Raw genomic sequence first — 25,520 nt, forward strand, 5'->3', positions numbered from 1 at the left:
TTCCTGTCGCTAGCACAAGTAGTGGTGATGATTACAGAGGAGTGGTTGGAATGTCGGTTATCACCAAATTTAGTAGGCGGTAAGCATTGCGGGGCTTTGTGTGGGACCTTGTGGCTGAAATTCAAAAAGGCCGTACACGGAGTGAAAAACGGCCGTACACCGAGTGGAGCTCTTGCTATATGCGGTGTAATTATGGATTAGACCGAGAATTCCAATGGAGAGATGGGCTTCGAGGACCAGGCTGCGACTATTAATATTGAAACTGTCCTAACAGAACGCTGCAATGTCATCCTTGCCGCCCAAAAGAACACATCGGGTTACCACAAAACGCCCCCATTCTTAATGATCGAATCTTTGCCTCGGGAATGGTCGACAAGGCCCGTCCTAACCTTGTGGCCTACCTCTCCCCCGCGATGAGATCAAGGGAATGAATACCCGGACCCTCTTCCTCCACTAATTACCTTCCATATATCATGGAGTAATACCTACAGTCCTCGAAGAACTGCTCCTCTAGTTTGTTGAGCCTGCCTCCGTAACGGCTAATAAGCCTGATATGGCAGAGCTCGAGCAGGTCCTGTCCGGCATCAACATCGAAAAGGTAACCGCTGCACTCGGAGTAGATGTCCAGGTCGAAGACATACTCGCTACTCAGGACAACGTCCACATTGAGATCTTCGAGAACGTAGAAGTCGCACCTCGTGGCTCTATCCCCAACATTCCACTGGACGTCGTGAACAAGCCCACACGTGTATGCGGTCGATTCATCTCCAAGTTCTAGCTCGAGCTTATGGCTGGCACTGTCATCTATCGACAGCCCCAGTGCGCGAGCGTACTTCAGGGATACCAGCATGACATCAGAGCCAGTGTCTCGAGGCAAGGAAACCACAGTCCGCTTGATTCGATTGACCCATTTCGTCAGCGTCTGCGTCGCCTTCAAGAAGCCGCTCCCGAGAATGACGTCGTAGGCACAGCCTGGGAGGATCCAGCATTTGACGGGGTGCGTCTTTCGCTCCTTCGCAAACTTCCACTTCACGTGGACGCAGCCGGGAGACAGCGTCTGGGTCCCGTTGGCGACAGTCACCGTTTTCTCCGTGCCGGGAGCTTGCGAGAGTCCGAGCTTCTGGACCATGCTGGCGGATATGAAGCACTCGCTGGCTCCCGTGTCCGGCAGGGCTTCGACTGGTGTACCGTCGATTTCGCCGAGAACAGCGTATCGAGTTATGTTCTTCGGGTTTTTGTGCGCGGCGTGTAATAGTCGATTTCCCTTCATGTTGATGTAGTTCAGAACCTCAGCCCACTTACGCTCCTCCTGGTCGGAGGGTGAAATGCAGATGGAGGAGCCTCCTTCGCAGGCAGCCATTCCACATTCGGCATTCTTGTCACACATCAAACCAAGAAGGACGAAATAACCGGCGAGTTTTGTTGGCAGGAAATTGCAAGAATGCAGGGCGAACTGCCGAGGTAGACTCTCTGTCGCGGATATTACGACAATACTGGCCAGTCAAGGTAAATCGGCTGACCGTTGGTCCTCTTCTATTTTCAGGTCCTTAATAGGGATTGACAATACTCTGCCTCGATAGGAAGAGCCTGCTCGAGATGGGAGGTTCAGGATCGGTCGTTTTGAAGAGCGCCCCATATACATTGCCGTCAGCCTCGTCAGCGTTGTAGTAGCTGCGATTCTCCTCATCGGCCCCATTACCGGATTATATTTCGTTGGAAATGATGCTACGAAGCTCGTCATGGTCGCCGTGTTCACAGCTGCGTTCGCTGCGGCTATTGCTCTGATGACCAATGCAAGAAGGGCCGAGATCTTTGGCGCCACCGCCGCGTGAGCAATTGATTCGTCGTGTCAAGATGTGGGAAACTTGCTGACAATGATTAGATACGCCGCCGTGCTTGTGGTGTTTATAAGTGGCAATATTTCGAATTCGTAGGGGACGTCGCCTGTATGAAGTCACGTTTTTCACCAAAGTCCCTGAACTGGAGTGGCAAGGGCAGGCAAGGGCAAGGGCAGGCAAAGGTCAAGACCAATGCGTCACAACGTGTCTCCCATGGTGTTGATCTTCTCTTAATAAGAAATGAACGGAAAACGAAAAGAACAATCGAGGGTGAGGAGGGCATATCTGCATTTATCAATAACCCTTGACACCGTCTCGCGCCTCAAGGGACAAGATGGGTCCCAGGAGCAGGGGTCTGGTTGGACAGAACGGGCGAGTCAGTCAGTCAAGCCTCTGTACTCCTACGCCTCGCCCTGTCTCGCTCGTGGTTCTTGAATAGAGCCAGCAAACCGAGGTCGTAACACGCCTTTAGGCTTCCGGCGCAGATAAACGAAACCCAGAAGAAGTTGTACTCGGCCAGCACGCCGGTGATCAACGGTCCCAGGCTCTGCGAAGCAGTGCTCACCACGTTAACTAGGCCCATGATCGCCGTCCTTTCCTGCGGCTGAACGATGGCGGCCAGGAAGGCGGAGCGCGGTGCGACATCCATGGATTGCGTGCAAGCGCGTAGGAGAAGAAACATGACGGAGAGGTGTACGTCGTTCGGAATCGGAATTAGCGCGAGGAATACGGCTGATGGAAGGTGGGTAAAGACCATTGTCTATTAAAAATCCCGGGTGTATCAGCCAAAATAACAACCATCTACAGGTAGTGAGTCTCTTCGGTGTCGTTCTTCTTACCTTGACGTTTCCGAAACGCTTAGCTAGGGAAGAGGCTACAATTGCAGAGGCTGCCGAGATGATACTCGAGGTGAAGAAAACCGGGCCAAGCTTGCCCTCCCCTAGATTATAGCGTGACCGGAAGAAGAATGTTATCCAAGACCTATGATAGCTGTCAGTCCCCCCCCACCCCCCAAGGATGGGGTAATTAATGAGCAACTTTGCGGGCAAGAATACTCACAAAGGAGCAAGTCCTGAGGCAAAGCTGTCCAGCGCAAACAAAAGGCACAGGCTGACCATAACTCGGACGCTCTCTCGACTGATTCCCGAGAGCAATGATCGTCCCCGTGAGTTGGCAGCCTTCGGGGCCGTGTCCCTTTCTGACGCGTCACTCTCTGCCGTCTCACCTGCCAGAAGGGGCGCTGTCTCCTCGCTGTTGCTGGTGGAGGTGGGCGCTGGCTGCTCTTCGGTGGCGGGTTTCTCCAATTCTACGGCACTGCTGAGCATGAGTGCTAGCGTAATCTTCGCCACGCCCAGCGCTGCATAGCCGTAGAAGACCATTCGGTATGCATCGACGAGTTGCCAGCCGAGATCTTCGTCCAGGTGGTGGATTACCCGTCCGCATGTAATCATGCCAAACGCCGTCCCGGCATTCCCAAGAAGGCTGTACCAGGCGTAGATGTCACTCCTATCGCCTGCAGTGGTCAGGTGGGCGACTGTGCTCTCCTCGACAGCCCGGAATGGCCCAATCTCTCGTCCGCTAATAACCGCGTCAGACAACCAACATGTCATATACAGCATCCGTACGAGGGTCAAGACCCCGCGACGCGTCTTGCATATTCCTTCCTCCGACTTACCTCGGGCTTATGACGCCAAAAACTGCCGCGGCGAGCAACACCCAGTAGTTCTCAAACTGGGCAAAGACCACGCCGCTCGCGATCATCAGGGCAGCGCCGAGCGCCAGGACGGCTCTGCGACCGACCCCATCGGCAAACAGGGCCAGCACAAAGCTAATGGCGACGTCACCGGTCAGCGTTAAGGTCATGAAGAGACCAATGCGCCTCTGGGAGATGCCCAGCTCCCGAAGGAATGAGACGAGGACCAGCGTCGACGCGCCGTATGCGAACAGCCTCACGAAGCGCTGCAGGCACAACAGCTTGACGTCGACATGCGAGCGGTACAGGGAGGCGAGGCCGAGCTCTTCGAGGACACGGCGTGTGGCGACAGACAACCGCTTTCTACCCTCCGTCGCCATTTCTAGTTTGTTGGTGTTCAGCCGCTGGATCGGTTGGTCGTCAACTGCCGTCGTTCACCGTGGCGGGTAGTTTATAATTAATTATATCTTGTCTCTCCTTTGCGATTGGATCATCAGAAGGAAATCGTCGTCGGGCATTCAAAAGACGGGTGAAGATGTAAGACTTCATATGTCGAGTCATGACATGCACCCCCCTCAGTGAATGCTCGGCTCCGAGCGGAACGAAAAATATTCAGTTTGCTAACCCCGAAAAGCCGAGCACCTCCAGTCGCATCAAACGCGAGCGTCGAACTTTGTTACACCTTCAACACTCCACGATTGCCTTTTTATTTATCTTCCATGTTCATTTTATCTCTGCTGTTTCATCTCCCTGTCGTCGAGTTAAACAACCGTCCCACTACTAGAGTCGACAAAATAGATAGATATATCGCTATAAGGGCATAATATGCACCCTAACGCAATTCCAAGTGAAGTCAGTGCACAAAGTGGGGCATGAATAATGTAACGGTTACCTTGGCAGTTCTCGGCATGGTGTCATGGTGCGTGCAACATCGTGCCGCGTCCCATGTTTAGAAACGAGGAAAAAGGGCTGTAATATTTCCAACTTTGGAGATCAAGTCGGCTCTGCCTGCGTGTATTTGAGCAATCCATCTCGTTTGCGACGGCACACCTTGGGTGCTTGGCTGCCTGCTCTGCGAAGGATCGTTGCCTACCTAGCCCGGTACTTAGTGCCGTATGTACATGTACATATATATGTAGGCCGAGATCGGCCAGGAAAGCCCCGCTATGCGGTTAGATCCGCCGATTATCTTATCAGATCCGCTGCCTGCTTGCGCTTACCCGTTCCCACAATCCCAACTTTCGTTCACCGGTTATTTATCTCTTGAACGAGTTCGCCCATGATCGAACCCAGGTGGTCGCCCTGAACGCGCTCCACGGTAGCTTCCAGCGCTCTGCCACACCACGTCTTCCCCGGTAAAATAGTAAAATACCGGCGCCATGGCCACCGCCTCCCCGCTCGAGGCAACCCCGCTCCTGGGTCACGGCCTCCGCCGCGCCGCCACCGAGCGATCCGCTCTCGAGGAACCATGCCGGCATGAAAATGATGGCGAGTCAGGCCGGAGCAGCGAGGTACCCGACCTGCGGTCCATCAGGTCTCCGGGCGTTGCCCGCATGGCCATCATCTCGGCCCAGCTCACCACCACCGAGCGCGTGTTCGTCTTCGCCTCCATCTTCCTCGTCGGCTACTCGTACGGGCTCGAAAGCCAAGTCAGGTCCACGTACCAGCCCTACGCAACATCCAGCTTCTCCCTGCACTCGTACCTGGCAACCATCAACGTGCTGCGGAGTGTCGTCGCCGTCGCCGCCCAGCCGACCGCCGCCAAGACGGCCGACGTTTTCGGGCGCTTCGAGGTCTTCGCTTTCTCGACCATCTTATACATCGTCGGCATCGCCATCGAAGCCACTGCCAGCTCTGTCGAGGCCTTCTGCGCGGGCGCTGTCATATACCAGATCGGCTACACGTGCATCGTGCTGCTCATGGAAATCCTCATCGCCGACTTCTCCTCGATGCGGGCTCGCGTCTTCTTCAGCTACATCCCCGCCATGCCTTATCTCGTCAATACGTGGATCAGCGGCAAAGTGACGTCCGCTGTGCTGGGCGTGACAACCTGGCGATGGGGGATTGGCATGTGGGCCATCATCTGCTCGGTCACGTCGGTGCCGTTGCTCTTCTCCCTCTACTCCATCGAACGCCGCGCTCGCAGGTCCGGCGCCGTGGCCGACTACGAAACCCCTCTGCAGCTGCTCGGCTACGGCAAGCTGGGCTCTGAGCTCTTTCACCACCTCGACGTTGTCGGCCTCGTTTGCCTGGTGGCGGCCTTCTCCCTCGTCCTGGCGCCCCTGACGATGGCCGGCGAGAAGGTCGACAACTGGCACAACCCGCAGATTGCTGTCCCGCTGCTTATCGGCCTTGCTCTTGTCCCCGTCTTCGTCATCTGGGAAAAGCGAGGTGCAAGAGCCCCACTCGTCCCGTTCCATCTCCTGACCGACCGTGGCGTCTGGGCCGCGCTGGCCGTTCGAAGTTTGCTCAACTTTGCCTGGTATACCCAGGGAAACTACCTGTACACTGTCCTGGTGGTTGCCTTCGACTTCTCCATCGACAGTGCCACCCGCATCCAGTCGTTCTTCTCCTTTTTCGGCGTCGTCAGTGGCATCATCGTGGGGTTGGTCATCTTCATGGTTCGCAGGCTCAAATACATCATCGTCGCCGGCACCTGCATCTTCATGGTCGCATTCGCCCTCCTCATCAAGTTTCCCGGCGGCGCGTCGGCAGAGTCGAAGTCCGGTCTCATCGGTGCGCAGGTTCTCCTGGGGCTGGCTGGCGGCCTGTTCGCGTATCCGACCCAGGCATCTATCCAGGCGTCCGCAACCCGCGAGCACGTCGCTATTCTGACTGGGCTCTATCTTTCCTTCTACAATGTCGGCAGCGCGCTGGGCACCTGCTTGTCCGGGGCTATTTGGACGCAGACGCTCCTTCCGGCGCTACAGGCAAATCTGGCGTTCCAGCCAAATGCCAGTCTAGCTGAGGCGGTCTATCACTCCCCCTTTTCAGTCATCTCGCACTACCCCGTGGGAACCGTCATCCGAGACGCCATTATTGAGAGCTATCAGGACGTCCAGAGACGTCTCTGCATCGCCGGAATTTGGTTGTGTGTGCCAATGATTGCATTTGCCTTGGCTTTGAAGAACTCGAGGCTTTCAGACCAACAGGTCCAGCCCGAGGCAGGTGCGGGCATCACCAATTCGCGGTGATATCGAAGGCCTATCTTGTCATTTATTTGATCACTTTTGTTTTTGACGGTTTCACGACGTTTCCCACATGAATCAACATGACGGCCTTAGACGCATATCTCAGCGATGCTTTTCCATAATGCATCATTCCGCATTATACCTATTCAACACAGGAGACAATGCATTTAGACGGGTTGGATCAATGGATCGCATAGCATACAATCTTAGCATCAGAGTGTGTCTGCGGCATGGACACTGATTAGCTGCTGTTTGGGAAGATGAATGAAGTTGATTGGCGAAGCACATAGCCTCTGGCTTCTTTGTTATTTCTAGCAATATAGATAGATACCTCTCAAGTTTATTTAACGGTACAGGACACAGGACTGACTGATGTCAGACGTGTAGCGTGATGGGCCGATGATTCTGCCCCATGAGGAGGAGGACCGAGCGAAGCTCCCCTCCCTTGGCAGATAATTACATTTGAGCCTCTGAAGTTCCATTTATTTGAATTGTGAGAGACGAGTGAAAACTTGCCTGAGGTACATACCTAAATGTCCCTAGTAGGTCGCCACGTCAACAAACACACCTCTACCCACATTACCTCCATATAATTATTCAGCATACCCTCTTGTTCTCCTTGCCTAGAAGCAGGCTGATCACCGCCACTCAAGTAATTACGAGGTCCCCACCACGGGGGGTCAGACACTGAGCTCAAACTGGGAGTGAAGCAGTGCGTTGGGAATCTTGGGTGCACATGCTTGTGGAGGCAGGGGCGGGAGTTGGGGAGGGAAGTGAACGGAGAGAAAGGACTGAGGCCTTTCTATCAGTTCCTGTTATTCACTTGTCAAGATATGGTATGGCGCATAGGCCAGGTTATATGCACACCTGGGTACACACCTCCACATGTTGGTGGCCAAGGTGAACGTCTCCTGACAGAACGGCCGGCCTAGGTTTGGGATAGGGATTTATATACGATGTCAAATTATGACCTGCCACTGTGCCTGCGTGGTGGCCTAGTTGGTTTACGTGCCAGGCTGAAAGATTATCGGGCAGTTCTCCAGCGATGACGACAAAACCTCGAGGTGCGGTTTCGACCATTGGACTGGTCCCCCCCCTTTTTTTTCTCTTTTTTCCTTTCTTCACTTATCTACTTGCCCCCTCCTGACTCTCTCCGCGTGCCTCGCCGCCATTTCTACTGTTGCAACCCTGTTCTGCTGGTATCAGTGCAATTTCAGGTGGCTATTATAAACAGTGGAATGAGGACCACCAGGAGGAGTGCGAATGCCCCTATGCCCTACCTACCACTCACCACGCTGCGTAACTTCACGGTGTTATTCTACCCGTTGCTATTCCTTGCCACCCCAGCGTCTCCTTTAGCTTGATGCTTTTACTCCCAGTGCGCCTGCGTCCAAAAAAGAATTTCTCCTTCCATGTCGTATTCACCTTCGTTTCGTCATCCCGGCCTGTCCTCGAGGAGAAAACCTCGATATTCCATTCGTGGACTCGGGTTGAGCCTAGTTTCTCCATTCTTGACCGCGTCCTGCGCTTGCCATTGCTGCTACTCGCGGAATCATCCTGAAAGTGCGCGGGTGGGACCCTGCCTTGGATGGGTGGGCAGTGACGTCACTATATTTATGTCCCCCCAACAACGCTACATCATGCAGCCCTGGCACCTGAACATGCCCCAGCAATTCGAAAGCCAGAGTCCAGGCTGCTGTCCACAGCAACCAAATCCGCGATGCGCCATGCATTCCGATGCCTTCCCTCATTGAAGGCAACGAGGGTCAAACTACCAACGTCTGCTCCCAGGCCGCGATGCCCTCCCACGGGGATTGACCCTCGGCTTTGTCTGCCCATCTCGTTCTCAGCGCGGCGTTGGGACAACAAGTACGATGAGAAAGCGAAGGGGCTCGACCGGAAGGGGCTCGACAAGCATGAGCAGGAAGTCAAGGTCCGACAACACCAGGCCAAGCGGCCATGGCACCGGGAGAACGCCGACAAGCCACCCGCCGACGACGCCGGGAGAGACGCCAATTCCATGACAAAAGGTATTCGTTGCTCGTTCGACCGGCCCCGTCATTTTGGTCAAGTAATTATTGGGCATATTGCTGACCTGTTGTCATGGCGTTCGCAGGGAAGCTTTTGACGACGCCAACCCGCCTGTTGAAGCTGGTCCTGCCCCTGCCCATCAGCGTAGCCCAACAAGAATCGAACGACTCGGGAGACGGAGACAACGCCCGGGGCGTGTCGAGCGGCGAGACCATCCAGCCACTCGCCCTGCTCGTGCACCCCCAGCAGCCGCTATCCTACGTCGAGCGCCTCATCCAGGCCGAAGTGCCGCCGATAACGGTGAACGGCAAGGAGAAGATCCCCAGCGTCTACTTCCGCGCCGAGGACACCATGGGCAGCGACAACAAGCCGACGACGCGGGGCGAGGCCAGGGCGCGGGACAAGAAAGCAGACGGCACCTCGTCGAGGGGCGTGGGCAAGAGCGGCGGGCCCACCACCCACGTGGCGTCCTACTCCGGGCTGGGGCGCGAGGGCCCCGAGCGCAAGCGGGCGGACAAGAGCTGGGTGCGGTGGAGCAGCAGCACCGAGATGGGCGACTTCATCCGGGACGCCGCGCGGGGCCGCGAGTTCGCCATCGAGATCGAGGGGTGCGGCGACGAGGTGCGGGTCGGGGTGCCGTCGTTCGGCGACCGCACCCACTACATGCGCGTGCGCCTGCGCAAGATGAGCCGCCGCATCGACGAGCTGGCCAGGATCAAGCACGACTGCGACATGCTCGCCCACCGCGGCGCCCACCGCCTCGCCAAGGGCGGTTTCGCCGTCCTCACGGGCTGGTGGGGGGTCGTCTTCTTCACCACCTTCTTCACCGACTTTGGATGGGACCTCGTCGAGCCCGTCACCTACTTGGCCGGCCTGACGACCATCATGGGCGGCTATCTCTGGTTCCTGTACATCAGCCACGACCTGAGCTACAAATCCGCCATGAACGTGACCGTGTCGAGGCGCCAGCACGCCCTCTACGAGGCGAGGGGGTTCGACCTGCAGAAGTGGGAGCAACTGCTGCACGACGCAAACGCGCTGAGGGGTGACATCAAGAAGGTCGCCGTCGAGTACGACGTGGATTGGGATGGGACCAGCGACGTCAGCGACGACGTCAAGGAGGTTCTTGATAAACAGGAGAGGAAAGAGGGGCGTAAATCAGAGACCGACGACGATGATGGGTCACCTGCGTCAGAGGAAGACACGCCCGAAGACAGGAAGAGTGAGAAGGAAGAGGAAGAGGATACGGGCAAGCCAGCTTCATGATCTGGTAGACATACAATAAATACTCTTTGTTAGTGCTTTGTGCATTGTGTATTGTTGGGACAAGACGTCACGGTCCAACATCTGCCAAGCCTGGCCGATTTCCCACCTTCTTCTTCTGCCCGTGGGCTATGCTCGATGTTGCTTCCGATCGCCTGGTCTACTCTGTCCCCCCACCCACCTCCCCCCCCCCAAAAAAAAAAAAAAAAAAAAGTTGAAAGGAAACTCGACCCAGCAAACAAGTGGCGTCTACCGTTCCCCATAAAAAGTAACATCCCCCTCCCTGCGGACCTGCCACAGACCCAGCCGGAGGCGGAATAGCCATGCATCCATCTTCGCCAGCCTCGCTCGTTCAGCCGGCAACGTCGAAGGCCTCAGCTTCTTCGTCGTCGTCGTCGTCCTCCTCCTCCTCCTCCTCATCATCGTATCCTTCACCATCGCCTCCGTCGTTGTCGTCCTCATCGCTTGAATCACCCGAGCCCTCGCTCTCGCCCTCGCTGCCGGGGTCATAGTCTTCCTCGCTCTCGTCCTCATCATCCTGCAGCTGCCGCTCGGCCTCCAACCTTGCCCTCTCCAGCTCCGTCAACCCGTCATCGCCCTCTGCAACGTCCCCGTTCGCCGCCCCATCCGCGGCGCCATCGTCCTTCTTCTTCCCGTCTTTCGCGTTCTCCGCCAACTCGCGCCTCGCTTTCCTCTGCTCCGCCATGCTCCGGTCCTGCAGCCCGTGTCGCTTCACGTACGTCTCGTCAATGTTTTGGTAATCCTCCTGGTCGACCATGGCGAACTCGACCTCCTCGTTATCACCTCCGTCGGCGGCCTCCACCTCGACCACCATGTTGAACGTCCGCTGCAACACGCTGGTGTAGCTCACGGCGACGATCCTGTCCAGCGGCAGGAATAGCAGGGGCTTCTTGAAGCCCCAGAGGATGCCGGTCGGCAAGAAGAACAGGTAGCCGTCCTTGCTGCCGCGGAAGGCCTTGACGTACACGGCCTTCTCGTTTGGCCGATACGCCGGCTTGGTGGCGCTGTGGAAAATCTTGGGGTCGGAGGCCACCAGCTGGCAATCCCTGTTGCCCGCCGACCGCAGGCATGTCGTCAGGGCCCAGTGGAACAGGCTGCTGTGGCTATCCGAGACGGCACTCGCGGCATTTGCCGACGGGCCGGATATGCTTCCCGGCTTGGGGGCGGAGGAGGGGACGGAAAATACGAGTGGCTCGGTGTCGATGGTGTTTGTCGTCTTCGAGGGGAGGGAAGATCCGCGGGGGAACAGCAGGTAGTTGTGCTGGATCTGGGACTTCTCCGGAATCGGGAGATAGAAGGCATGCTCTGCGGTACCAATTGTTAGCCATCTGGTTGGTCCAGTGCAAACGGCCGTATCACTGTATGTATCCATACCAATGTCTCTCCAGGCGTACACAGTGCCTTGCACAGGAACTGCAGACGCGCTGGTCCTCGCGTAGAGAAAATTCTCGGTGAAGCACAGGTTGTATTTCTTGCGCTGAGGCACTGTTACCGAAATGTCTTTTATTTCTAGAAGGACAGGTTCCGTGGCTGCTGAGCGCTCCGAGGATCCCGCAGCGGCTGGGGCTCCATTCAGGGACCGTGGTGTCGAGAGGCCATTCTCCTCGCTGGGATCGACTTTGCGTCGCTTCGCGAGGGGCTCGTCGGTGGAGGGAGTGGACAGTTGGTCGTACACGAAGCTTGCGATGTCGTTGAACAGGTTTATTCTCGCCGGGGAATCTGGACGAGAGCATGGGGATCAGCTGGTTGTTCCTGGACGCAGAGATGGAATGGGGAAGGAAATGGGGGAAAGGCTTGTCTCGTTTGAAGCGCCACAGCACAGCGAGCAACCGTAATTTACCTGCAGCTTTCTGAATGCCCGAGAGGATGTCAGGACGGGCTTGGAAGACGAGGTTGAGCCTCTGGGTATTAAGGATTGGAGGCATAACCTGTGATCAACAGAAATTGGTCCAATTCCACTCGCTGAGATGGACGTGGGTGGAATTGCAATGCTCTTGAGTTGACGCCTCATCCCTCTCCATCAAATCATGCGCGTACGAGTCGACAATCCTAGGTAACGTGACTCGTCCCGTGACAGGCATTTGAAACGGACCAACCTCCTGAAGCCTTGCTGAAGCCTCGCAGCTGCTGCCAGGTGACAAGAGCTACCTGAAACACAAAATGCTTCGCTGTGTGCCCAGCCAGCTGCACTCTCAAATTCCCCTTGGCGATCCGGCGAGCATAACAATCACAATTATAGGTAAAACACAAACCTCATTGAGGTTTCTTTCGTCAGTGGCTGGCATGACGAGGAGCCTCCTTATCAACACCCTAGCCACAAACGCTACCTTATTAAACTACTTGTGGAGTGTCAAGAGAAAGGGTTATCTGATGCATGGGCCCAAACCGTAACAGGACAGCGACGACCAAACCGCGCCCCCGCAAACGAAAAAACAAAAAAAAAAAAAAAAAAAAAAAAAAAAAAAAAAAGGCCCCTTCCCACCAGGCTAGGTAGCTGGGTAGGTACCTACACCAACCTAAAACCTTCTCCGGTCCTTGGTATAATTCCGGCTACAAACCCTGAGAGTGTATTTCCCGATCAGGTTTTTGTTGGGCAACTCTCAAACAAACTTTGCGAGACATTAACCCCGGTGTGAATCTTCATCGATTTCACTGGCGGAGAGGTAAACTGATAGCATCCGTAAAGGATGTGGAGAGTGCCCGGACGCTTGTTCGCCGGGGCATCTACATAGTGTGCGGGGAATCCCGCAGCGCCATGTACTCGGACGTCGCATAAGTTCCGGCTCTCTTGCAGTGGAGCAGAAGGCGCCGTTAACTAACGAGTCTCCCAGGCCGACCAATTTGGCACACTTCGATCTCTTCTGCTACAGATGCTTCGCGCCGGGCCACTTTCCAAGATCAATGCAAAAACCCTCGGGCTTGTGGGAGATGTGCAGAGACGCACGAGAACAACATCGCCGACTGCAAAAACCCCCGCCAAATGCGTGAATTGTTGGAAGTATTATAAGGTCGGGCCCCCCACGAAGAGAGGTAAACTACCCTGGGACCACGAGGCATGGAGTTACGACTGTACATTTCCTGGCACTGTCAAAATGCGACGAGGTTTGAAAATGGCGGTTTCGTGGGCGGATGACCTGCCCGTGCCCAAGTCTGCGCAGGCCCCGATACCCTTCCGAGCCGGAACTAGCGGTAAGGCGTCGTGCACAAGGACAGACAAGCAGTACACTAACAGGAGTCGCATAGTACGCAAGCCTTCCAACAAATCCACCGTGCCGCAGCCGCCCAAGGCGACGCAGTGCCAAAGCACGTCGACCAAAACCAAGAAGAGGCAATCTCTGTTCAACCTCTCGACGTCTGGCACCCGGCCCGTGGAGACGACGACAGGTGCCGCCGCCAGCGACCGTCCGATGAAAGGCAACAGGAACGCCGGGGGCGAGAAAGATGTCCCAAGCAAACGGAGTGGTGTTGCTGGTCCGATGAGCAGCGATGCCAGGCAATCTCCGGTTGCTAACGCAGAACCATCCGCTTCCAGTCAGCCAACATCAGCGTCCAAGGTGCCTACCCTCCCGTTATTCTCCTTCTCTGCCCCGGGCGTTAAGCCGATGCCTCTCGGCCCGAGAGGGACTGGCCCGAGGGAGACTGGCCCGAGAGAGACTGACAATGATGGTTGGATCTCTTGCTCTGATAATGACACAGATTCCGAGACTCCCAGCATTCTCGACATGCCGGCTGGCTTCGAGACTCCAGTCTCGGATTCTCGGTCCCGGGCTGTATCAGTCTCGTCGAGAACTAACCCGCGCAAGAGATCACGGTCATCCGATTCCGATTCCCTCCCCTCTCCGCGTGAGCCCAACTTAGAGGCACTTTCCTACCTGGTCATCAGTTCAAAGTCGCAGAATAAGGAGCCAGCCAAGCGGGGAAGAGGTCGCCCTCGTACGGCCATCAGATCCTTTAGGGCATAGGAGGAAGCAGTGGGAAGGAGTAGATGAATTCTAAGGAAGGGGGGGGGCGATTTTTTTTTTAGGAGAGGTTTGTATGCTACTATTTAATGGCAAAGGGGGAGCAGTGGGGGTTTTTCTCTTCTACCTCTCTCTAACACTTTAATTTATTTATGACCCTCCTTTGTTTAAGACACAGTGCTCACCGCCCACTAGATCTGGTAGGAACCAATATCTGCAAATCCCTATTGCAACCTGTGCCAATACCATGGAGTGAGTCAGGCGGTACCGAGAATCCTGCCAAGATTTAACGGGTAGGCATCACATGCCGTGTGTACATCTGAAGTGGTATCAATCGGCCAGGACGAGAAGAGCCCAGGCAAGGGTCTTGGTCGACTTTGTAGCCGGCGGAGCATCTGGCATCTGGCATCTGGCACTGGTTATTTCCTTCCGCCACACCGTGCCTTCAAACTCGGTAGCAATTCTCCATAAACCGCATCCTCGAGCTCATTGTAAAGCTTGTTTACCACCGCATCTGGCTGAGGAAGCACATTGACGAGAAGGGTGGCTGCAATGCCCGTCTCGCGGTCAATCCACTATTGGGTTCATCGATCACTGTCAGCCCTCGGGTACACTAAGTGGGAACATATTAGGGAGAGCCTACCCAGTGGCCGTTGCACATGCCGATCCACATCATGCTCCCTTTCCGCCTCCTCCCCACCACGTCCTCGGTATTGATGATTCCACTAATGCCGTGGTTCAGGGGCGTTCCGAGCGGGAACTCGGGAGCCATTGCGTCGTGGAATTGACCAGTCAATGACTGTAGCATCTGCTGCTGGACCTCGGACAGCTGTGGCCGCAGCATTTCTTCTGCAGTCTCCTTACTGACCAGGGGCGTATCCCCGTCCCCTGACAGTGCCCGGAGCAGGGCACGCAACACCTTCACGTGGTCCGCCGCAGTGGTATGGAGGCCGGCCCCGCCGCTTTCGGCTGGCGGGTCGACGGGGGTTGGTTGGGCCCCGATCGACAGCAGGCCTGAATCGGCATCGCGGAACGAGCAGGCTACCTTGCGATCCTTGGCCCTCTCTGCCAGGTTCAGTGGGTGGAAGGTCGTGTCGTGCATGCCCAGGGGCTTGAAGATGTTCTCGGTCATGTACTGGCCAAGCGACTGTCCTGTGACGGCCTCTAGAGCCTTGCCGGCCCAGTCCATGGCACTTCCATAGTACCATCCATCCCCTGGGGCGAACTTCAGGGGGGTGTTCCATCCGTCAAACGTGAAGGACAGGTTCGTAACGGTGCGACCAACAGCGGCAGACCACTTCATCAGATCGGGGTCAGCCACATCGTAGCCGAGCCCAACGGTGTGCGTAACAAGATTGCTGAGGTGCCATTGTTAGTTTGTCGGCAATGGCACTGGACCAGAAATGTGGACAAGAGAAACAGCGTTGAAACCGAAGGCATACCGAAGCGTGATAGGCTTTACGTTATCCTCCAAGATGGGCTTGCCGTCCTCGTCGAAGCCTCTAAGGATCTGCATCTTAGCCAGCTCAGGCACCAGTGGCCGCACGTCATCATCAAGCTTTGTCAGGCCCTTCTCAACAAGCTGCATGATGGCCGTTGCAGTGATAATCTTGGTCAATGAGGCCACCCACGAAAAGGAGTCGGTGGCGAATCTGGGCGATGTTACTGGCAGGTCTGTCCGTCCAGCTGCACCTTGGTAGATGATTCCTGGTTAGGTACTTGATGATTAGCATGCCGAGACAAGATATGGCGAAACTAATTAGGTCTCACCGTCTTTGTTCACCACGCTGAAAGCTGCGCCAAATACCTTCTCCTTCGTCTCGTCCCCCTCAGCGACGTAACTCTTCAAAATTTTATCCAATTTCTCCATGGCGGCGCAGATTGAAGATTGCTCTTGTTCTTGTTGCTGGGAGCCGACTGTGCTAGTGAGAAGCCAACGTCTCACGGGAACCGCTCCACCGTTATTAAAGTATGCGACGAGCTTGAAGGACCGGTTGTGGAGGGGCTACTGCATGACGTTGAGTCACACCAAGTCTTACTTACCATCTCATTGGCCAGGGGTCAAAGGCAAAAAAAAATACGACGGACGCGAGGATCGACAACTTATTTCCAAGAACGATATTACGGGCGTCCACGGCACAGTATTGCAGCTTTCTTCGGCCTTTGTTCGTCTAAACCCATGCGAAAATCAAGAAATCAGGAAAACACTTCGTATTGAATTAAGCAACGATTACTTATTACAAGAGAATCTTAGCAGCCGCAGCCGCAGCAGGGCAAATGGCGAGTGTTGTCGCCAATCTATCGCCGCTTTGGAGCCTTTGGAGGCAGAGCCATGGGCTTTGCAGTTGGCCAGGACTTCTGGCATCGAACTTGATGGCCCAGCCAAAAGCACAGCATCCCTCATTGTGAACTACGACTGATGATTGCACCCAGGCTGCGGGTATTCAGGTTGACGTTCGGGGCGTCTTCAGCCTGACTACGGGGTGCGCCGATGCGATACCCCGATCTACAAACCTGGTTCTCTAGTCACATGAACCAAAGCGGACGCGGGCACGGTCGCGGGGGTCTGTCATATCAGATGAACTGTGTCGCATGCCAAGGGGGTTTGCGGGAACGCATATGTGACGTTCTCTTTTGAGCGCCAGGGGATCTACCGTTGTTTGATAGACACAGGGCAGATTCTGCGCCACTCAACCAATATACGGATCCGTACCGTATATAGGTATATGTCAGCAACCCAGCAACCCAGCGACCGAGAATCAGCGTCATATATTCGAGTCCAACAGCATGATGCGGTCTACGACATGGCCATGACATATGAATGGAGGTGTTGGTGGCACGCGTGCTTCGAGGTAAAACGAGGACCGAGCTCTCCGCACCGGTCTGTCCAACCTTCTTCACCGACGTACGTAGGGTGAGAGTCTGCATCAAATCTTGGCGGAACACGTAATGCGGGGGGGGCAGTGGCCTAGACCAGGCAGGATCAATCACATCAGTCGATAATCCCCAGGATGACTTCCCCTCTTCCTTTCACATGCCTCTGGTTAGGCGAGGGCGGTGACGGCGCCGTTTTGCGAGCCTGCGACTTGGAGGCTGCCCGAAAGGGGAAGGTCAAGTTGCGGCTCGGCTGACAGTCCGAGATGTGGGCCAACCGGCGGCCCTTAATGCAGGGTTGATATAACTCGGTGAGCGAGGGCGGGTGAGAGACGGGAGGGTTTGGGGCTCGTTGGGAGTGTGGGGTCTAGCAACTTGGCAACCATGTTTCAGCGGTTTCCCGGGCGGGTAGGGGGGTGAGGGTTGTTTGGTCTGCCGGGCGATTGTACCGGATTTGGCAAAGCGAGCGTGGTTCCACCAGTCGTCTGCTATATGCGTACTGTGGTGGTTGTTTTCGGGTAAAAGAGGAGGAACATGTGGGGTGGAGCTTGTCGATTAGCCAAGGGGTGGGTCGGGTTCGAGAAGGATAGGGAGCGGCATTCCGAAACGAAACGGCGCAACGGCGCAGCGGCGCAGCGGCGCAGCGGCGCGAGCATGGCAAGCATCATGGCCGTTTCGGGCGCCTGTGGAATGATTCTGCATCCCCTTTTGCTCTGTGCTATCCCTTTTCAGACGACGCGCGGGACCGTCCGGCAGCCGCTTAGGCGAGTTTAGGCTAATTCAACAACAGGGCCTCGCTCCGGAAATTGGGGACCGTGGAGCTCTCTACCGGCAGGGCCTAGCTGGCAACGGGCCGGGCATGGGCTTAGGTGCCTTGATAGCCACCTCAGCAAGCAACCATGCCTAGGTACCTATGTAGAACACAGCACCCACCCACCCAAGAACAACGACTACATCTTTACTCGGCCGGAGCAAGTTCGAATGCCGTGGAGGCTGAGCTGTAATCAACGATGCGCCCCGGCCCAATGTCCCAAGACCTCAGGGCGAGGAAAGCGTTGATAATAATATACAAATCCTGGCCAGCCCGATTCCCAAATGCGTTACGGCGAGTTTTGGTGGGGGCAGTGTGTGGTGGGGGTTGGGCAAAAAGAGACCCAGAGATCGAACGAAAAGAGCACGAGGGGGGAAGGGAGAGGAAAAAGCAATGAAAAAGGGTCAAAAGACCCCGAACTCGGTTCGGTTTAGTTCTATCTTCTATCCCTGTCCAAACGCCAGTGCATCTGCCCACCAACCCAACACCCAATGCCCGAGTTCCCTGCCAAGGCATGTATGTGCTGCACGGCGCGATACGTGTACAAGGTACAGAATAAGAAAGACACAGCAAAACAAACCCCATCGCAGTTGCACCAAAAGCATCAGCAGTCTTTCCCGTCTATCCCAGGTGGTGGTATCTCCCTTTCGCCGGCCCAGAAAAAAAATAAAAATTCAAAGTCGCTTGCGGTTTCTGATTCCCTTCGCTGATCTATATCGACGCCGTCCGAGGATGGAAAAAAAAAAAAGAAAAAAAAGACAAGGGGTGCGTAAGATTGTCATGTGTATCGCATGTGAGAGAGCGTCATGTTCGTCGGTCTTTGAGAGGGCGCCCGGGCGGCGGTCCCCGCGGGTCGGACTTCAGATCGTCTAGAGGCTGAAGGTCTGCTTGTTGCGCTTGATCATGCTCTCCCAGGCAGGATAAGTTTTCGGCTTGCACTCGCCTGTAGTCAAGTCAGCCATCAGCTCGCTCGAAGGTGGAATGGGTGGCCAAGTAGATTAGGTGGAGTCGCTGGGGCGGACGGGGCCCAGAACAAGTGGGGAGGCCGATCACATACCGCAAATCTCTTCTGCGCTGGATGCCAGTTAGCTCTCTTGTCGTGTCTGGTGCGTATGCCATCTCCCAAAAAGACTTGGTATTGTACATACCGGTATTCGAAGTGTGTCACGTTCGGTTGGCACCTCTTGTGTGTCACGGTGTAGTCTCTGCACCATTTCGACGCGATCCAACGGAAGTGGCCGCAAGAGTACTCTCTCTGGGTGTAGTCGCACATGGTGATGGCGCCGGGCGGGCTGGCGGGCTGGCGATGCGGGGCTGGTTTGCGAAGACGGCGTGGGTTCGGGCGGGTTTGGGATTCGGGCTCGGCGGTGGTTGGAAGTGAGCAAGGCAACGGAGACGAGAGTGTGCTGATCTGTAGGTATATATGTCTGGGTAGTGCGTGCACAGTGTACAGATCTGTTCGTGTCGTTAAACTGTGGAGGGCGAGAATAAGGGAGGCGGCCAGGAATGCAGGTGGGAACGAAGTTGTATTTAAGCTCATCAAGCATTAAAGACGAGTGGACCGACGCTAAGGGACGACCCCAGGAGACGGTTCCCGGCTTGACATATTCGTACTGCGTATGTAGTCCCATCACGGAGTCTCAGACATAGGTAGCTGGTACGCAGGGGAGTGTACTGTATGGGGGGGTACTGTACAAAGGGCTGCGTGCGAATCAGAATCAGGCCCGACTCTCCAATCCGCAATCTCCAATCGCTCAGGCGGGCATGGGTGACCGAACCGGGCCGAGGGTGTCAGAGATGGAAGAGAAAGAACCTAGGGATGGGTGCATGGAATGCGCACGGAATAATGTTGCATGGATGGGATCCGACACTGGCGTTCGGGTACGGACAGATGTGCCTAGCGTATTTTGTAACACAGTATGCTAACCGGGGGGGATTTCAAGTACTCGAGTTCTGGAACCCTCAGGTAGCGGTTCTCTGCAGAGTACGCTAGTCCAAGGCTGGGCTAGCATGTACTCTAGTGTGTTCTGAACCTTCTGTCCTGTGACAAAGCGACGGGCCAAAATCGCCAGGAATGGGTCTGATCAACCCAATCTAAGCAAAGCAATTGATGAATGAGCTTCGATGGTTGGGCAGAAGTTGGGCCGTTCTTAAGTACGGCGGGCGGAGTAGGTACATAGTAGGAAAGTGGCTTCCGCTCGGCGGTGCCGGTATGGCTAGAACCCGTGGATTGGAGACTACTACATAGTAGAGAGGTACCTACCGAGTCATGATGCGTGGAGAAAAAAAAAGTCAGGCAGCGGGGACTTTTGGGGGGGGGGGGGGCAAACACGTGGAAATGGATCCTAATTCCTACCTAAATCAGTCCTGGACCTGCTCATCTACACCTAATTACTACCTATGTATGTACAGTACATACGCAGTAGTAGGTTCCTTCTTAATGCGGAATCTACGGGAGCATGGCATCGCAGAACCATTTGGGTCACTGGAGACGAGGAGACAGCGCAAATGCCCCGCACCGGTGTACCAAACCTCCAACTCGGGAGGTTTAATTCGTGGGTGTACCAAGCAAATCGAGTGTTGCGACCGAGTCGATCCGGGAACGGAACCGTTCATCTCATCATCTCATCCTGCCAATCCGTAACATCATCGCCTTGTGGGAGCGGGAGGGAAAATCCCCCTTTCCCCACATGGCGATTTTGGGACGAAGAACAGGTTTCAAATGCTCCGCAAAAGACCATGCGACATGCGATTTGCGATTTGCGGCAGTTTTGCAGCCCCTCTACTCTGTCTCCTGCCCGCCCTGCCGCCTTGGCAGGCACGCCTGACAAGGAATTGGGAAATGGCAGAATCGCTTTGGGTTCTTTTGGGCCGTCTTTTCGCCCAAATTGAGAAGCCGCGACGCGTCGTCCAGACTCATGGCGCCGTCCTTTCTTCCACAAAGTGAAGAGCCCCACCGACATTATCCCTTAACCGCCGACGCTCTCCCGGCCCGAACGCCAACTCGCAGGGAGGTGCAGCCATAGGTATGTACTGTACGGAGTACATGGAATTACTCCACACACGGAGAACTAAATCCCATCCTGCGGTAGATGGGGAGATCAGCGCTGAGGCGAAGACTGCCTGCCTCCTGCTCGTCCAATTTAATTACACTGCCCTCCCTCCACTAATGCTCGCGCCCCTTTCCCCGCGACAAATAATAGCGAACCCCGAAAAGGGAAACGATAGAAGCCAATCCAATCCTACTGACGCCAAGCGACCTCCCCGCCAATGAAATCGGTCCCAGCACTGCGCGTCGGGACACCCGCCAGCATGGAATTGGGAATTGGGACGCTTGGCCAGGACAGGGAACCCCGACACGCCCATACCAGAATCCGACAAGATCTGCAAAAGCATGGCGGTAACTTGTGAGGCATCTAGTGGACTGCGTGCTTCCTTCCTGCCATCACAGCATCAATCCCGGTTCTCATCAATCAATCTGCCATTGCGGTGAAGTCATTCTGTCTTGGGTATAGCGTGGGGGCATCTGCCCCTGACTCCCTACTTCCCTACCTCCCTACCTCCTCCCTAGCTACCCATCAAGGTCGTCCATCCCTCATCAAAATGCGTCAGAGCGCGTCGGATCACCTCCGGCTGGCTGGCTGGGGAGGTAGGTCAGCGACAGATCGTTGACAGATCAATGACAGACGAATGAATGAATGAATGAATGAACGATAGTTAATGAATGGCAGGTCAATGGCCCCGGTCAACCACGCCTACACTGTTCCGACAGCGTGCAAATATACGGGCACGCTGCAGACGGGGGTAGTGCACACTATTTATAGGGTGGAGGATCAGGCCCAGGTCGCCCAGGTCCTCCCCGGCTTGTGACCAATGAGACCAGATTCCCCAAACGCCACCACTTCCCCGACTACCAACACAAATGCGGAGGGAAGCAAGACCCCGAACACCCGCATTCGCGTCTGGGAGAACAGGCAGACGCAGACGCCAGTCTTGTTTTTGGCTCGTGCAATACTTAGTACCCCAGAAGCGGCCATACATAGATGGGCAGGACCGGGTTTGGTCGAATCATCAAGCCGTTTTTGGGCACAAACAGTGCCGGCCCTTTCCAACGACAGCGATCAGGCTCGAAGCCTCCACTCCACTCCTCAGTGCCGCAGCTCGGCAAGTGTCCAGCTGGCAGCTGGCAGCGACAATGCTCGAGGCGGCCGCTCGACTGCCAGGCTTTCATAAGCCGGGGCTAGCGGCGCAGTCTCGGGGTCAGTTCGGAGTGTTGCCCAACGACCAGTCGGCTCGTAGCCGAATCCTTTGACGGTGATGGGGAACTATTATATGTAGATAGGCACCTTACACCTTAGGCTACAGTCTGCCTCTGCCGTGAGGAGTGGTGGTGCGCCCCCGCTTGGCGAAGAGAGGGGGGTTACCCTTGGTGTGCCGTGGCTCAATCGGATGGACCAACCGAGCGCACGTCCTGGCTTCTCCGATCAGGTATCGGAGATAACTAGCATGCTTGGATGCGCTCGTACAGTCACGCGACAACGGGGCCGAGGCGGCTCGCTGAGAACCGTCGGCAGATCGTGTTCAGTCTGGTGAACCAGCCATAGCATACCCAGGACAAGGCCCCGGAGGAATATCACCGAAGGCCGGATCCAGCATCATACCACAAGCCGCGATAAGCAAGACAAGGCAATCGATAATGTGACTCTCACGGTGACTTGGGTTACCCCTATATACATTCTATTGTCTGGTTTGCAGCCAGAAAGCAAGCACTCACATGTACCTCCCACGCGAGCCATCTGTCCCCGCTGATTACCTCTCCAGCTGATGCTGTCGAGGACCCGGACTAGAACGGAATGTCACGTACATGCAGCCACGTCATTCCAAAGTCTCCCTCCCCCTTCCCCCGCTCCACCGCTCCCCCAGTCGGGGCACGTCACCGCCTTCCGGCATTTACGGTTTCTCAAGATGATTTCTTATCTCCATAGAGCTCAAGTGCGCGGGTGCTCTCCTGGTAGAAGGTGGACATGCGGTACTTGGTCTCGCCCCTGTACTCCTCCAAGTCTTGCAGTGCCAGCCGGCCCTCCCTCTCGATGGTGGCGCGGATCTCCTCGCTGCGCGGCGTGAAGCTGCACTCGAAAGGTCGGGGCCGCATGTTGAGTCCGTTGCTGGAAAGGGGGGAAAGGGAGCAACGGTTAGCCCCCATCTATCTTTACCTGTGCTATTCGGCTCGAAAGGAATGGGAATGGGAAGTGTGAATGGGAAAAGGGGGGAAAAGAGGAAAAAGGGGGGAACGGGGGAGGGATGACTTACGTGTAGTTAAAGATGTCCACATCGACAAAGCTGCCGTCAGGCCTCTGCTTCTTGCTGATATTGAACCCCCACAGCAGCCTCGCTACGGAGATCCAAGTGCCCTGCTCGGCGAGGGCCTGTCCGGTGCAGACGCGGCGGCCCCAGCCAAAGGTCATGTAGCCCCTCTCGCCGGGGAAGGGGCGGTGGTCCTCGTGTCCGGCGATGAACCTGTTGGGGTTGAAGCGGTCGGGGTCGGGGAACTCACGCTCGTTGCGGTGGATGGCCCAGAGGTTGCCCTGGATCCAGGTACCCTTGGGGATGAAGTAGCCCTTGTAGTAGTCGTCCTGGGTCGGCGCGTGGGGCTGACCGCCCATGATGGCGACGGGGCGCCACCTGAGCACCTCCTTGACGAACGCCTTGACGTAGGGCAGGTTGGGCTCATCGTCAAAGTGCGGGCTCCGGTGCTGCCCAACGACGCGGTCCAGCTCCTCCCAGGCCGGCTTGAGCGTCTCGGGGAAGGCGCAGCAGGCGAGGACAAAGGTGATGAGGGTGCTGCTGCTCGTGTCGCTGCCGGCGCCAAAGAGGTTACCACTCAGGGCGGCGATCTCGTCGGGAGACAGCCGCGACTCCTCCCGCTTAGAGAACAGGTACTTGGCGAAGGAATCCTCGTGACCGACCCTCTTGGCAACCTCGTCGGCCAGGGCGTAGAAGAAGGCGGTGCCGCGCTTGCGTCCCAGGCCGTACTTCCAGGGGGCGAGTGCGTTGGGGACCTTGGCGAGCCACGGCAAGGTCTCCATCAGCATGGGGAAGGACTTGCCGGGAACGTTCAGGTCGGCTGCGAGGTGCATGACGGCGATGACCTCGGTGATGATGGGGTCGTTGAAACTCTCGACGCGGCGGCCGAAGCCGATGATGGACACGACGCTGGTGGCGTACCTCTCAAAGTGTTTGACGTAGTCGGCGGGGCTCGAGAGGAGCTCGTGGGCCACGAGCTTGCTCTCGTCGTTCTGGAAGTCGCGGTACCTGCGGATGGACTGGGTGCCCACGGCGTGGTGCATCAGCTTGCGGTGGATACGCCACCGCTCCCGCTCTTCGGGGGTCGTGGTGTACATGTTGACCATGTTGCTCTGGCCAGCACCGAGCTCGGCGAAGACGACCATCCTAGGCCGCGACGAATAGATGCCAGCCCGCTTGTCGAGGATCTCAGACGCGGTCCAGGCATCATTGAGCCAGATGGTAGGGTTCCTGATGATGCATGTGTCAGCATGAAGGAACACTACATGATATTATTATTGCACAGCCATGTCAATCCTTACCTTCCAATCCAAACAGTGATCAGGGGGTTCTGGTACTTGTGGGACAGCTCCTCAAACCAGAGCCAGGGCTTGCACTCGGGGAGCATGAAGGTGTTCCCCACAATAGGCAGAGGGAACGGACCGGGTGGCTGCGATCGACGTCAGTCAAATGTGCCCTTTGATGTTCGACAATATGGAGGAAGGGGTGGCACTGAACCATCTTGGACCGCAACCGCAGCATGCGGGCGTAGTCGACCGCCACGGCGAACACGGCGATAGCCAGGAAGGTGGCAACGGCAGTCCATGGCGAGGTCTCCCCAAAGGCTTCCCGGAGGCTCGCGAGACTGCCCAGCTCAAGGATGCGCTCTGAGAACATTGCAGACAGGGGGTGGGTATACTTCGGGGAAATAGGGACCGGGGGCGGGAGATTAGGGAGGTGTGTGTGGTGTTCCCACGATGCAGGTCGAATCTGTGGTCTCAACGAGGGGCGGGGGGCAAACGAAGTGTCTTTTATGCACCGGGGAGGGGAATATTAGACCGTGATCCAATTTCAAATCTGAAAAAAGTTGGATGGGCGAAGTCCCGAATCTGGGGAAAGGGTGTGACAGTCTGTTGCAGCGCGAGCCGGCAACGAGCTTGGCAACTCGATGGAATGTTCTGTCGGTTGGTCTGACAGCGTCCAGACAGGACGTTCAAGAATGTGCTATTCCAAAAGGAAGGTATCGGGCACTTTATTGCCATGTCGAATGCGGTCAATTATAGGAAACGGGTGGAGATTGGAGATACCTCGGAAGACAGGCCCAATCGCAAGCCAGGCAATGTCTCTCTCCGCAATATCAGATCTACTGCCGTGGGTGTGTGGGGATGCAGACGCCATGCGAAGCGGGGTTGCCCGAGTGGGGAAGGCATTTCCCCAGCCGGCAAATGGCTTCGTTGTCGTCCATGTTGCCCAGCCTGCAGCTGGTGTGGGCCGGGTACCTAACTGTCTGTGCCTTCGAAGCATGTGTTGCTGTCCGTGCATCTTGACTGACACGGCAGACGGCAGGCGGCGGAGGGCCAGGCAGAATCACGCAGCGAGGGGAATGAGCAGGGAATGGGAATGAGCAGGAGGTTGGGGTTGGGGTCCCCCCCGGGGGGGGGGGGGGGGGGGGGGGGGCGCCGCACGTTGGGTTTGTTTTGACAAATTTTGTAAAATGGGGTCCACCCCGGCGCACGTGTGGGGCGGGGGCCCGTATATAAAAAGAACCCGGCCGGC

At 56.1% G+C, this 25,520-nt stretch overlaps 9 protein-coding genes across 9 annotated transcripts; 3 read left to right on the forward strand and 6 right to left on the reverse strand.

The window, feature by feature from the left end:
• Positions 1–237: 237 nt before the first annotated feature.
• Positions 238–1,374, reverse strand: QBC33DRAFT_605037 (uncharacterized protein; the record flags this gene model as incomplete). The annotated part of the gene is made up of 3 exons (XM_060432263.1): positions 238–453; positions 490–1,264; positions 1,303–1,374. The coding sequence occupies 3 exons, from the start codon at positions 1,372–1,374 to the stop codon at positions 398–400; spliced, it is 903 nt and encodes a 300-aa protein (XP_060277855.1). The 3' UTR covers positions 238–397.
• An 810-nt stretch (positions 1,375–2,184) lies between these two features.
• On the reverse strand, positions 2,185–4,000 carry QBC33DRAFT_337546 (major facilitator superfamily domain-containing protein). The gene is made up of 4 exons (XM_060423718.1): positions 3,514–4,000; positions 2,898–3,416; positions 2,678–2,819; positions 2,185–2,598 (listed from the first exon to the last, which is right to left on the reverse strand). Exons 1-4 carry the CDS (start codon positions 3,909–3,911, stop codon positions 2,224–2,226), a joined length of 1,434 nt encoding a protein of 477 aa, XP_060277856.1. The 5' UTR covers positions 3,912–4,000; the 3' UTR covers positions 2,185–2,223.
• A 780-nt stretch (positions 4,001–4,780) lies between these two features.
• QBC33DRAFT_553482 (ferrichrome-type siderophore transporter) lies at positions 4,781–7,086 on the forward strand. Its single transcript, XM_060429416.1, has one exon. The coding sequence runs from the start codon at positions 4,911–4,913 to the stop codon at positions 6,723–6,725; it is 1,815 nt and encodes a 604-aa protein (XP_060277857.1). The 5' UTR covers positions 4,781–4,910; the 3' UTR covers positions 6,726–7,086.
• Positions 7,087–8,016: 930 nt separating this feature from the next.
• On the forward strand, positions 8,017–10,353 carry QBC33DRAFT_605041 (uncharacterized protein). Its single transcript, XM_060432264.1, has 2 exons — positions 8,017–8,752; positions 8,839–10,353. The coding sequence occupies exons 1-2, from the start codon at positions 8,443–8,445 to the stop codon at positions 10,017–10,019; spliced, it is 1,491 nt and encodes a 496-aa protein (XP_060277858.1). The 5' UTR covers positions 8,017–8,442; the 3' UTR covers positions 10,020–10,353.
• QBC33DRAFT_553489 (putative chaperone protein) lies at positions 10,205–12,031 on the reverse strand. Its single transcript, XM_060429417.1, has 3 exons — positions 11,878–12,031; positions 11,412–11,756; positions 10,205–11,342 (listed from the first exon to the last, which is right to left on the reverse strand). The coding sequence occupies exons 1-3, from the start codon at positions 11,960–11,962 to the stop codon at positions 10,369–10,371; spliced, it is 1,404 nt and encodes a 467-aa protein (XP_060277859.1). The 5' UTR covers positions 11,963–12,031; the 3' UTR covers positions 10,205–10,368.
• A 475-nt stretch (positions 12,032–12,506) lies between these two features.
• On the forward strand, positions 12,507–14,096 carry QBC33DRAFT_553492 (uncharacterized protein). The gene has a single exon (XM_060429418.1). The coding sequence runs from the start codon at positions 12,908–12,910 to the stop codon at positions 13,997–13,999; it is 1,092 nt and encodes a 363-aa protein (XP_060277860.1). The 5' UTR covers positions 12,507–12,907; the 3' UTR covers positions 14,000–14,096.
• On the reverse strand, positions 14,045–16,040 carry QBC33DRAFT_553495 (acyltransferase LovD). The gene is made up of 4 exons (XM_060429419.1): positions 15,767–16,040; positions 15,439–15,703; positions 14,640–15,354; positions 14,045–14,571 (listed from the first exon to the last, which is right to left on the reverse strand). Exons 1-4 carry the CDS (start codon positions 15,864–15,866, stop codon positions 14,416–14,418), a joined length of 1,236 nt encoding a protein of 411 aa, XP_060277861.1. The 5' UTR covers positions 15,867–16,040; the 3' UTR covers positions 14,045–14,415.
• Positions 16,041–18,550: 2,510 nt separating this feature from the next.
• Positions 18,551–18,954, reverse strand: QBC33DRAFT_582231 (uncharacterized protein; the record flags this gene model as incomplete). Its single annotated transcript, XM_060431327.1, has 3 exons — positions 18,551–18,624; positions 18,739–18,755; positions 18,830–18,954. The coding sequence occupies 3 exons, from the start codon at positions 18,952–18,954 to the stop codon at positions 18,551–18,553; spliced, it is 216 nt and encodes a 71-aa protein (XP_060277862.1).
• Positions 18,955–22,582: 3,628 nt separating this feature from the next.
• QBC33DRAFT_337738 (cytochrome P450) lies at positions 22,583–25,049 on the reverse strand. The gene is made up of 4 exons (XM_060423719.1): positions 24,483–25,049; positions 24,287–24,414; positions 22,992–24,215; positions 22,583–22,846 (listed from the first exon to the last, which is right to left on the reverse strand). Exons 1-4 carry the CDS (start codon positions 24,639–24,641, stop codon positions 22,642–22,644), a joined length of 1,716 nt encoding a protein of 571 aa, XP_060277863.1. The 5' UTR covers positions 24,642–25,049; the 3' UTR covers positions 22,583–22,641.
• Positions 25,050–25,520: the final 471 nt, after the last annotated feature.

This window comes from Phialemonium atrogriseum (assembly GCF_030411735.1).
Source record: "Phialemonium atrogriseum strain 8032-3 unplaced genomic scaffold QBC33scaffold_62, whole genome shotgun sequence".
Taxonomy (NCBI): Eukaryota; Fungi; Ascomycota; class Sordariomycetes; order Cephalothecales; family Cephalothecaceae; genus Phialemonium; species Phialemonium atrogriseum.

What these genes read in the sequence shown, in the direction of transcription:
- QBC33DRAFT_553492 (XM_060429418.1), top strand. Translation starts at nt 12,908, where the DNA reads ATGCTTCGCGCCGGGCCACTTTCCAAGATCAATGCAAAAACCCTCGGG.
- QBC33DRAFT_553482 (XM_060429416.1), top strand. Translation starts at nt 4,911, where the DNA reads ATGGCCACCGCCTCCCCGCTCGAGGCAACCCCGCTCCTGGGTCACGGC.
- QBC33DRAFT_337546 (XM_060423718.1), bottom strand. Translation starts at nt 3,911, where the DNA reads ATGGCGACGGAGGGTAGAAAGCGGTTGTCTGTCGCCACACGCCGTGTC. An exon ending in GCCTCAGGACTTGCTCCTTT is followed by an intron (nt 2,820 to 2,897) that starts GTGAGTATTCTT and finishes CAGCTATCATAG; the next exon opens with GTCTTGGATAACATTCTTCT. An exon ending in AGCGTTTCGGAAACGTCAAG is followed by an intron (nt 2,599 to 2,677) that starts GTAAGAAGAACG and finishes GATTTTTAATAG; the next exon opens with ACAATGGTCTTTACCCACCT.
- QBC33DRAFT_553489 (XM_060429417.1), bottom strand. Translation starts at nt 11,962, where the DNA reads ATGCCTCCAATCCTTAATACCCAGAGGCTCAACCTCGTCTTCCAAGCC. An exon ending in GGGCATTCAGAAAGCTGCAG is followed by an intron (nt 11,757 to 11,877) that starts GTAAATTACGGT and finishes GCTCTCGTCCAG; the next exon opens with ATTCCCCGGCGAGAATAAAC. An exon ending in GTACGCCTGGAGAGACATTG is followed by an intron (nt 11,343 to 11,411) that starts GTATGGATACAT and finishes TTGGTACCGCAG; the next exon opens with AGCATGCCTTCTATCTCCCG.
- QBC33DRAFT_553495 (XM_060429419.1), bottom strand. Translation starts at nt 15,866, where the DNA reads ATGGAGAAATTGGATAAAATTTTGAAGAGTTACGTCGCTGAGGGGGAC. An exon ending in CAGCGTGGTGAACAAAGACG is followed by an intron (nt 15,704 to 15,766) that starts GTGAGACCTAAT and finishes GTACCTAACCAG; the next exon opens with GAATCATCTACCAAGGTGCA. An exon ending in GCATGTGCAACGGCCACTGG is followed by an intron (nt 14,572 to 14,639) that starts GTAGGCTCTCCC and finishes TGAACCCAATAG; the next exon opens with TGGATTGACCGCGAGACGGG.
- QBC33DRAFT_605041 (XM_060432264.1), top strand. Translation starts at nt 8,443, where the DNA reads ATGCGCCATGCATTCCGATGCCTTCCCTCATTGAAGGCAACGAGGGTC. An exon ending in CGCCAATTCCATGACAAAAG is followed by an intron (nt 8,753 to 8,838) that starts GTATTCGTTGCT and finishes TGGCGTTCGCAG; the next exon opens with GGAAGCTTTTGACGACGCCA.
- QBC33DRAFT_337738 (XM_060423719.1), bottom strand. Translation starts at nt 24,641, where the DNA reads ATGTTCTCAGAGCGCATCCTTGAGCTGGGCAGTCTCGCGAGCCTCCGG. An exon ending in TGCGGTTGCGGTCCAAGATG is followed by an intron (nt 24,415 to 24,482) that starts GTTCAGTGCCAC and finishes CGTCGATCGCAG; the next exon opens with CCACCCGGTCCGTTCCCTCT. An exon ending in ATCACTGTTTGGATTGGAAG is followed by an intron (nt 24,216 to 24,286) that starts GTAAGGATTGAC and finishes ATGCATCATCAG; the next exon opens with GAACCCTACCATCTGGCTCA.